The sequence below is a fragment of the Rhinoderma darwinii genome, chromosome 3, assembly GCF_050947455.1.
Source record: "Rhinoderma darwinii isolate aRhiDar2 chromosome 3, aRhiDar2.hap1, whole genome shotgun sequence".
Taxonomy (NCBI): Eukaryota; Metazoa; Chordata; class Amphibia; order Anura; family Rhinodermatidae; genus Rhinoderma; species Rhinoderma darwinii.
This window is the reverse complement of record NC_134689.1, coordinates 188,862,894-188,874,137: the sequence shown is the minus strand read 5'-3', so window position 1 is coordinate 188,874,137 and position 11,244 is coordinate 188,862,894. Positions and strand designations below refer to the sequence as shown.

The 11,244-nt window shown below is 41.9% G+C and overlaps 1 protein-coding gene across 2 annotated transcripts; it reads left to right on the top strand.

Annotated features, from left to right (window-relative positions):
• Positions 1-314: 314 nt before the first annotated feature.
• Positions 315-11,018, top strand: NDUFA5 (NADH:ubiquinone oxidoreductase subunit A5). Of its 2 annotated transcripts, none has more exons than XM_075857169.1 (5): positions 315-434; positions 5,259-5,303; positions 6,061-6,177; positions 7,988-8,053; positions 10,847-11,018. In XM_075857169.1, the coding sequence occupies exons 1-5, from the start codon at positions 414-416 to the stop codon at positions 10,946-10,948; spliced, it is 351 nt and encodes a 116-aa protein (XP_075713284.1). In that variant the 5' UTR covers positions 315-413; the 3' UTR covers positions 10,949-11,018. The 2 variants fall into 2 exon arrangements, with proteins under 2 accessions (XP_075713284.1, XP_075713283.1); XM_075857168.1 differs by lacking the exon at positions 315-434 and adding an exon at positions 454-568.
• The last annotated feature ends 226 nt before the right edge of the window (positions 11,019-11,244 follow it).

The following is an 11,244-nucleotide window of genomic DNA, read 5'->3' as shown; positions in this document are numbered from 1 at the left end:
GCACTCTTTGTAATGTTTATGTGTCATATATGGCACTTTGCAGTGGAGAATAAAAGCTTGGCTGGTTGCTATGGGAAACATGTTTACTTTTTTTTTTTAATAAAGCGAATTACTGGATCAGACACAACTCATACACGTTGGAAGTAGGATGCACACAATAGCCAGATATTATCACGACACTACTGATCGGGGCAGAAGCAGCGCACAATAAAATCACAAAGATCACAAAGCAAAGTCCTGAACTCCCATTGCGCCACAAACAAACCAAACCAAAGCTACGCGATGACGTAAAGCGCAGATCCGGACGTAGGCGGAACTGTTCCTGTACAGGATCGTTCTATGACTCGGGCATCGCTTGTTTAGGTCTAGAGCGGCGTCAACTCTTTGTACCCAGAGTGCAGTGCGAAGCAGCCATGGCCGGCGTTCTGAAGAAGGTGAGACAGAGGAGGTCACGGGGACGATGTGGAGCTTGTGTGTGTCAGTAGCGGGATGTCTGCAGGAAGGCTGGTTACCCGACATTACAAGTTACTGGAGCTTTGTTGCCGCTACACATCGCTATTCTTGTAATGTATAAATTACACACGTACGAGCAGATCAGCTACTGAGCTGGTGCAGACATGAATTATTTCCCCAAATGTATCGGCAATCCGCGATATCAGTGGTTTCACCTAGAAAAACTGTAAAAATCATCCAGTCCTGCAGCCATGTTTCAGCTGTGTCTGTCTGAGGAAGCTGCGTGACCGCTAATGATGGGTGATAGTGATTGCCATAGCGGCTGTCACCCAGCTTTCCTGGAAGTAAGCGTGTATTACTGGCCTGATTACCATTCAGGAGTCTGGAAATGCTGCGTGACAACCGCTGTAGGGCTGCAGTTTGCTTTTCTATGTGTTTTTTTTTTTTTCTTAAAGAGACTGGGAAATATTACCTAGGGGATGTCCATTGAGCCAAGATCCGATCAGTCCTACGACTTAAAGAGGCTCTGTCACCACATTATAAGTGCCCTGTCTCCTACATAAGGAGATCGGCGCTATAATGTAGGTGACAGCGGTGCTTTTTATGTAATAAAACGATCTGTTTTCACCACTTTATTAGCGATTTTTAGATGTATGCTAATTAGTTGCTTAATGCCCAAGTGGGCGTGTTTTTACTTTAGACCAAGTGCGAGGGGAGACTGCTGATGGCCAACAGATATAACCTGTCATTTACAGCGAGATCTCGCGAGATTACGAAGTGCAGAGTAACGAAGTGCAGAGATTGTGAATAGACATCCCGTGGAATGTCTATTCACTGTCTAAACACTTCAGTATTGTTAATGTGTTAGTATAAGACAGCACATAAGGATCTAGCAGGATCCCTATGCGCTGAGTAAATAGAGAGGAGTGAATGACGCCGATTGTTCAGCGTCATACACTCGCCTGTACAACGGCCACTTGGTCTAAAGTAAAAACACGCCCACTTGGGCATTAACCCCTATCCGCATGAGGACGTAACTACGTCGTTGCGTGACAGCTGACACTCCACTCTTGCTGACCAGCTGTCCTTTGCCGCTGATTTCGGCAAATTAACCCCTTAAATTCGGCGATCGGTTGCAATCGCCGAATTTTGGGGGTTTCTAACATATCGGCAGACCCCCGGTCCGAAATCGTGGGGTTTGCCGATAGTTAGTATGGCAAATGGAAGCCAAACAATGTCTTCCGTGTCTGCCATGGATGGAAGCCCATCAGGACCAACCTTCGGCTGGTCCTGATAGGCTTCCTGTCAGTGACAGAATGTCACTATGTCGTTCCCAATGCACACTGTCAGCAACAAGGTGTGAATCGGGAACTTGGAGATCAGCTGTCCCCGACAGCTGAAACTCCAGTGTTGCCGATCAGCGGCTCATCGCCGCTGATTTCGGCAATTAACCCGTTACATGCGGGGCTCGATTGCGATCTCCGCATGTACAGGGTTTGTACCACATCAGCAGCCCCCATGCAATCGTGGGGGCTGCTGATGCTTGTGATGGCATCCGGAGGCCAGACAACGGCCCCCATGTATGTCAGCCTATGAGGATCAGCCTCTGCTGATCCTCGTAGACCAACTGTCAGAGTGACTGTGACGTCACACTGACAGTTGGAACACATTACACTATCTAGGTAGTGTAATGTATTCTAGCAGCGATCAGAGCTGCAGGTCAAAAAAAGAAAGTGTAAAAAGTAAAAAAAGTTAATAAAAATATTTTGTAAAAGTGTTTTCCTATAAGTCATTTATTATAGGTAAAAAATGAAAACGTTAAAAAAAAAAGTACACATATTTGGTATCACCGTGTTCGTAATGACCCAAACTATGAAACTATAATGTTAATTTTTCCGCACGGTGAACGCCGCAAACAAAATAAATGGAAAACTATGTCAGCATCGCTATTTTTTTGGTCCCCACCCCTCCCAAGATATAGAATAAAAAGTGATCAAAAAGTCGCATTTACCCCAAAATAGTACCAATAAAAACTACAACCCGTCCCGCAAAAAACAAGACCTCCCACAGCTTTTTTGACGAAAAAATAAAAAAGTTACGGCTCAGAATAGCGTGTCTCAGAAAATAAATTATTTTATAGAAACGCAATTTTATTGTGCAAACGCTGCAAAACGTAAAAAATACCTATACACATATGGTATCGGCGTAATCGTACCGACCCGCAGAATAAAGTAAAACGTAATTTATTGCGCACGGTGAACGCTGTAAGAAATAAAGAATTTAAAGCGGCAAAATCGTTGTTTTTTTGGTCACCTTCGCTCTAAAAAAGATCCTGTGGGGTCAAAATGCTCACTATACCCCTAGAAAAATTCCTTGAGGGGTGTAGTTTCCAAAATAGTCACTTTTGTGGGGTTTCCACTGTTTTGGTCCCTCCGGGGTGTTGCAAACCTGACACGGCACTGAAAGCCAATCCAGCAAAATCTGCGCTCCAAAAGGCGCTCCTTCCCTCCTGAGCCCTGCTGTGGGTCCAAACATCAGTTTACGACCACATATGGGGTATTGCCGTAATCGGGAGAAATTGCTTTACAAATATTGGGGTGCTTTTTCTCCTTTATTCCTTGTAAAAATGAAAAAATTCTATGTTTCCACAGAAAAATAGGTGATTTTCATCTTCACAGACTAATTCCACTAAATTCTGCAAAAAAAAACTGTGGGGTCAAAATGCTAACTATACTCCTAGAAAAATGCCTTGAGGGGTGTAGTTTCCAAAATGGGGTCACTTTTGGGGGGTTTCGACTGTTTAGGTACCACAAGACCTCTTCAAACCTGACATGGTGCCTAAAATATATTCCTAAAAAAAGGAGGCCCCAAAATCCACTGGGTGCTCCTTTGTATCTGAGACCTGTGTTTCAGTCCATTATCACACTAGAGCCACATGTATTGAGTTGCGTTTCTCTGGTAAAACCTTCTGTTACAGATTTTTTTTTATTACAAATGAATTTCGGCAAAAAAAATGAAATTTGTATATTTCGCCTCTACTTTGCCTTAATTCCTGTGAAACGCCTAAAGGGTTAAAATACTTTCTGAATGTGGTTTTGAATACCTTGAGGGGTGCCGTTTTCAAAATGGTGTGATTTATGGGGACTTTCTAATATAGAAGGCCCTCAAAGCCACTTCAGAACTGAACTGGTCCCTGAAAAAATGGCCTATTGAAATTTTCTTGAAAATATGAGATTTTTTGCTGCTAAAGTTCTAAGCCTTGTAACGTCCTAGAAAAATAAAAGTACGTGAAAAAAAATGATGCAAACATAAAGTAGACATATGGGGGATGTTAACTAGTAAGTATTTTGTGTGGTATTAATATCTGTTTTACAAGCAAATACATTTAAATTTAGAAAAATGGTAATTTTTGCAAATTTTTGACGTTTTTCACAAATATTGAATTTATCGACCACATTTTTTCACTAACATAAAGTACAATATGTCACGAGAAAACAATCTCCGAATCGCTTGGATAGGTAAAAGCGTTCCGGAGTTATTACCACATAAAGTGACACATGTCAGATTTGAAAAAATCATCTGTGTCCACAAGGCCAAAACAGGCTGTGTCCTGAAGGGGTTAAGCAACTCATTAGCATAAATCTAAAAACGCTAATAAAGTGGTGAAAACAGATCGTTTTATTAAATAAAAAGCACCGCTGTCACCTACATTATAGCGCCGATCTCCTTATGTAGGAGACAGGGCACTTATAATGTGGTGACAGAGCCTCTTTAAGTCGTAGGACTGATCGGATCTTGGCTCAATGGACATCCCCTAGGTAATATTTCCCAGTCTCTTGCTCACATCTCGTGCCTCACATTAATAAGTGAAATCCGTTTTTTTATTTTATTTTTTTACAGCGTACACATCATGAAGCTATAAATTTGTTGTGCAGGGTATTACCGTCGCGACGATACCGAATGTGTGTATATTTTATATATTGTGACTTATTTTAATGTTAATTGTAAAAAAAAAATTTGTGTTCTTTACATTTTTATTTTATTTTTTTAACATTACTATATATTTTATTATTTTTTATTTATAAACGTTCATGTACTGGCATATATCTATATACTGATAGTATACAGGCAGTTGTTAGGTCATACCTAAAGTATGCCATAACAGTAAATACACGGTAAGACAGCCCTGGGGTCCTTCAATGGACCCTGGGCTGTCTGCCCATATATGGGTTTCCCTGTGACGGGATCCAACGGCATCCCCCTTCTCGTTTTCCCCTTGAATGCCGTGGTCAGCTTTGTTTGCGACATTTGAGGGAATAGCGACGGAGATGAAAGGTTTCTCTGATCTCTGGCGTGAGAGCGGGTCTGTGTAATACAGCCATTGCCGCGCTCCTAACAAGTGCGCACGCTCGGTCAGCATGAAGAGATGCGGCCGGTCGCTGCACTAATTAGCGGCGACGCCAGCACTGAAGACAGAACATGGGGGTGTTTTGCAGTGCTGTCTTCAGTGCCACAACTCATTAGTGCAGCACTGGCCGCATCACATCATGCTGACCGCGTGCGCACTGTTGTCAGGAGCGGGGCAATGACTGTATCACACAGCCACAGCCCCGCTCTGACTACATTCATGTGTTACAATACTAAGATGTGTGGCCGCACATCTTCGTATCGAAATACGTGGATTAACATTATTGGACCGTTTGAGAGTGCACGGCGTCAAAATAGCATCGAAATATTGATACTATTTCGACCCCACTGTGAGGCATAGTTTTCTTTGCTGAAGTTCGTGCTCTTTTCTCTTACAGACCACTGGCTTAGTTGGATTGGCGGTTGCACAAAATCCACATGATGTAAGTTCATTTTGAAAGTTTTGCTTCAGATTTGCCTAAATATGAGAAAGTTGTTTCTGTCTTGATGCCCTGATATATTTGCAATAACACATAGTGGTAAATCGATCTATCTGAACATCCTGAGCTGGAGCTTTTAAAAATGCCAGTAGTCAGCATGTGTAGTCTGCGGGGGATGGGCAGCTGCATGAAATTATACAGCCGAAATAAAGCATTTTTGACAACTCTAAATAACTGTTTGCAACTTCCTTTATATATTTAAGGGGGTTATCCACTATTGAACAACTGATGACCTATCCACCGGATAGGTCATCAGTATATCATCGGTGCGGTTCTGACACCTGGACCCCGCACACTTAAGCCGCTCCGGCTGCCTCCGGGCACTGGGTTTTATGACCCATTATGCGATGTACGAAGCCGGAAGCAGTTGGCTCCATACATAGCATAGCGGCCATGCTGCCAAACTGCAGCTCTGCTCCTATTCGCTATTTATTGGCTGGAGCATGTACGTCCGATGATCGGAGGCGGCTTAACGGTGCAGGGTCCAGGTTTCGGACCCCCACAGATCATGTATAGCTGACCTATCCGGTGGATAGGTAATCAGTTGTCCAGTAGTGGACAACCCCTTTATGAGTGGATAGTCAAAAATAAGGATGTTGAGTTCATATTGTTTTGATCATTTTGATAATTTTATTTCTACAAAAATATTTTTAATTAAATTCTGTGTTAACGTGTTCATTATGTGCTTTTACATTGGCAGCGCTTGAGAATATTGTATACAAAAATTCTTACTGCCCTGCAGACCATTCCAAAAGATGCAGCATACCGGAAATACACTGAAGAAATTGTAAACAACAGATTTAATGCCATAAAAACCGTAAGTAGTTACAGCAATTTAAAGTAAATAATTTTTTTTCACTTTCATTTGTTTAACAATTTGATTTCTTCTCCCTACTTCATTATCCTAGGACTGTATTTCTATGTCAATGATTACTGGGCGTCCTATGCACTAACTAACCTCATTCACTTCATAACTCTTCAGTTAAACCAATATCTCACATAGAGATTCACCATATATATATATATATATATAATTGTCTTTTAGGCATCTTTCATACAGTTTTGTTTTTTTTGCAGAGGTTTTTTTGGGCTGGTGAAAAAAAAAAGGCATGAATCTCATGCGTTTTTTGGATGACATTCTCTAAAGAGAAGCCTATGGGAAAAGGGCTGAAATAAAAAACCGCCACATGCTGCGTTTAAAAAAACAAAACAAAAAAACAACACGTCATGAACCCAAATAGCGCACCAATGTGAGAAAACAAACGCCAAAAAAAAAAGCACTGTTTGTACTGCATTAAATATTTCCCTATTGACTTACAGCTAACCTCTGGCTGTAGTGTTTTTTTTGCATAAAAACCGCTATGTTAAACCACCTAGGGTGGATTGATTTTTTTTACCACTTCTGTTCCATTGACAAAATCTATGAGATGCTCCTAGCAGTGTTTAGGACGCACTTCATCTTAAGATTACAGCTAGAATAAAGGGGGAGACTTTTTCAAAAGTAGTGTGAGGGAAAAGTGGAGTAGTGGCCCATAGCAACCTACCAAATTTCATTTTACAAAGGACCTCTGGAATCTGGTTTCTATGGGCAACTTCTCATTTTTTCTTTACACTACTTTTGATAGTTATTCCCCAAAGTATATTGAGGGAAGGGGTGGTAAACATTTGTATCAGGAAAGGAGAGCAGTCAGGCTTTAATGGGGTCATAAGTTTAATTTCTGGAGAGAGCGCAGGGATCATCTTTGTGTTAGGCTATTACAAGTAATAGATTTTTAGGGGCTCTGTTACCAGGACAGACCCCTGGTCTGTGACGATCTACTAGACCCCAGTTTTGTGTGCCTATTTAAAACGCCTGCCCTGCTGTGCTGAAAGGCACCATTTAACCATATCCACAAATAATATGCCACTGGATCGGAAAAGCGGTTGAAAAATAGACCCATCATAAAAAGTGGTGCTGGGTTAATAAATGTGATATTTTGCCTGAATGCCAAATATTTTAACTTCTACCAGAAAAGCGCAGTAATACATTGGTAAAACGGCCCCATGTATTATGCTTAGCGTAGGCACTGAGGGGGAAGGTGCGCGACACACAGGTATTTTCCGAATTCTTATGTTATGCCTTTGCCATCCCCTAGGCATCAGAGTTTTGCCCTGGGTGTTGCTTCTAAGGGGTCTGCCCTGGTGACAGGTTGTATTCAGGCAGCTACTCCTCTGCTGTAGATAGTCCTTTACTATATCTGTAGACTTGTATATCTGGTTTGCTCACATATTTATTCTTATTGCCAGTGAAATCTTAGTTTAAATAGTAATAACTGTGTAATGGTGCTTACATGTGGTTTTCCTACAATCTGCGGCGCAGGGACAAATGTTGACCTCTCTGTGGCATTATGGTTATGCCATGTCGTCACAGTTGTGAAATTGCGTGACATCCTGGTTGTGGTGCCATAACAGGTACCTTGCAGCAATATCATTGGCTGCGAATGACCAGAAAATGTTCTTCCTTTTGGTGTCCTCACGGAAGCCGTTCTTTGGAACTCTGTTGTGCTACCGTCCCAGAAACCACAAGAAAACGTTATTGCTAGCATGTTATTTTATGTTTGTTTTTTTTGTTTTTTTTTCGTATATAGGAAAGCGATCTAGAAAAGCTGGAGAAGAAGATTAACTGTGGCCAAATAGAAGAAGTAATTGTGCAGGTAAAAAAACACCTGAATTAATGTTCTTTTATTTAGAGTCCCCCCTCTGATCAACTGTTACTGTTGGAGTATGTGACCAGCAAATCCTCCTTTTCCCTGCAGTGAAATAAAGCATTACATGTGGCCTGTAAATCAATGGACCATCCGTGAAATGCACAGACAAGATACTTCACATGGAGAACCTCTCTTTGTAACAGCTCTCTGCTTTTTATTGTGAACCTCTGAGTAAAGCTAGGACTACATGGTGGTGGTGTTAGGGGGTTGTTCCTGCATAGTCACATCATCAAATCCTGAAAAAAAAAAAAAATGGTACTAGGCTTTGCGTTACCCACTTCTCGGAAAGATTAATCCAAGAGTTCTATGGATGAAATTTTATAAACTTATTTTGTCTAAAAGCACATAATGCATTTTGGGGGGAGAAACCCTTCTTCAGGCACATAAGACAGTATGAATCGTTCTATATATAATAACATTTCTGGACTCCCTAGGATCTTCGTGTCATGCGGTTGTTGTGGCAGTTTTTTTCTTTTTTCTTTTTTTTTTTTTTCTTTCTTATAGGGCTTTTCCCATCAAAGACATTTATGACATATCCACAGGATATGTCAGATAGATGTGGGTCCCATCTCTGGGACCTTCACCTATCTCTACAACGGGGCCCCCTAATCCCCGTTCTAGCTCTATCTGATCTCGCTGACTCCCGGCCACTTCCTGGCTATGTGGTCGGAAGTTACTTAAACAGCGATGCTCGCTGAGCTACGCTGTTTCCGTAACTACCATTCAGTTCTATGGGACTTATGGAAACCGCGCAGCTCAGCGATTTACGCTGTTTACTTAACATACGACCTTTTTCATGGTCAGATTTCACCTCATTCAGCCGCAACACAGCGTGGCTGAACGGTGTTTAGGGGGCTCCGTTCTTGAGATAGAGGTGGGACCCGCATCTATCTGACATTTCCTGTGGATTTGTCATAAATGTCTCTCGTGGGAAAACCCCTTTAATTCCCCCTCGGAACGTCCACCCACCTAATGTGTTTGGTGATAAAAAGCAGTTTCTAGTGCCCCAATTCTCATTGGCCTTCACACTAGCAGAAATCTCTCCACTGCAAGTACAAGAGTTTCCAGGTGGTGGAACTAATCTACTGAGCACGTGTGACCACCGGCGCTGAACACATTCGGTAGACGTTGTGAGAGGGAATCAAAGGAACAGCAGGGAGCACCAAGACAAGCATGTACCAGCAATATCTAGACACAGAAGCATTTTCTTAAAATTATTCTAATTCTAAAAAAATAGTTGACCGTGCAGAAGTTATTGACCGGTAAATCAAGGGAGCAAAGAACTGGAAAATAATCTCCAGCAGTAAAAGGGTTAATCAAGGAGTTAGTTAAGAGCCAGCACTAGCATAACCTCATTGCCTAGATCTCCTAGAAATGCTATATATATATGGCTACGTTTTACTAGACCAGTAGGTCGTCTGACTATCCGTCATCTGCAAAAAAACTGATGCCTATGGTGTTGAAGTGATACAGCAAAATTCTGGAGGAATTAAGAGTTTCGTGAACACGTGCTAGAATTACGTTCATTAGGAAGCTTAGATGTTTTATAACATGAAAGAAAAGCTGGATTCACACGTGGTAATGTTTTTTTGGGGTAATCTATTCGTCAGATGTTCTATTGTTGCATAAGTTTGTACTGTACCTTACTGCAATGTGTGAACCAGGCCAGGGAGCAGTGGTACAAGGACATTCATTTATATAGTCTTGTTGATACCTACCTCTTCTTTGGGTCCAGACCGTTTGTAGATTGTAGGCTGCTATAAATGGCGCTGCTCTGGGGCAGCAGTGGCAAACTGTATATAATCAGATCGCTTGCAGTAGGAGGTATTCCAATGATAACATATTACTGAATTGCTGATGTGCATGCAACTATGTTATGCAGATTAAGGCTAGGGATACACGCCGTGACCCAGGTCACACAGCCAAAGATTTTTTGCGTCTCCTTTCCTGCATGGTAATGAAAGTCAATGTGGCCACGTTGTAACCTGCGGATTCGCTGCAACTGCGACACGATAGTCGTAAAAAGTCCGGCATGTTCAGATTTCTTGCAAAGCGACCGCGTTAACTTTCATTCCCTGTGATGCAGACCGGGTAACACAGCAATATTTAGCTTTGCAACCTGTGTCGTGGCCAATGTCGCCGCTGTAGTCCTAGTCTAAAGGGAACCTGTCATCTCCGTTATGATGCTTTCACAGCGTATTCATGAGCTGCCACGTAATACGCCGTCTCCTCAATAGCCGCGTGGACTTATTTCTAGCAGTACGCTGTAAGGGTATGTTCACACAGTCTTTTGCAGGCTGAAAATTCTGCCTCAAAATTCAGTCTGGAATTTTTGATACAAATTTTGATCTGCCTGCACGCCATTTGCCACGTTCTTCGCCGGCGTCCATTGAGCGCAGCAGTCAAAAACGCTTTCTCTATCTCCCATTGATGTCAATACGAGGTCAGAGACGTGAACGCCTGAAGATAGGACATGTCGCTTCTTTTTCCCGCGAGCCGGTTTTTCCCTCACGTGGGAAAAACGCCTCCGCCTCCAACTGAAATTTATGGGAGTCTTTTTAGGACGTTTTTTGGTGCGTTTTCTGACGAGGTTTCCGTGTAAACAGGGGCTTAAGATTCTTCTCCAGACAAACCACTGAAATCGGTGATAGCAGTATAACTGAGATGGCAGGTTCCCTTTATGTAATTCTACTGTACATAGAACGTCCTATTTAACACTGTTGTATAAATCCATAACAGGCAGAAAATGAGCTGTATCTGGCGAGAAAAATGGCAGAGTGGAAGCCATGGGAGCCCCTTATAGAAGAACCCCCTGCAAATCAATGGAAATGGCCAATCTAATACCTGCATTAAATGTACATATGTGTGAAAATGTCTTCTGAATTCCAAATAAAAAATATCTTATTCTTGATTGTTCAGTTTGACATTGTGTACATGCACTATTTTTACACTTTGTTTAAATGTTAAGACTGAGCATTACATGTATTGTAGTATCTGTTGTGGAAAATACGGCTTTTTTTTAACATTGCCCAGTCATACCCATATAAAAGTGCAGAATAAAAATGTTCTACTTTAACTACAAATGGCTATAAACTGAAGACCGTGTTCTGCTGTGCAGTGACGAGCAATCTGTTCCT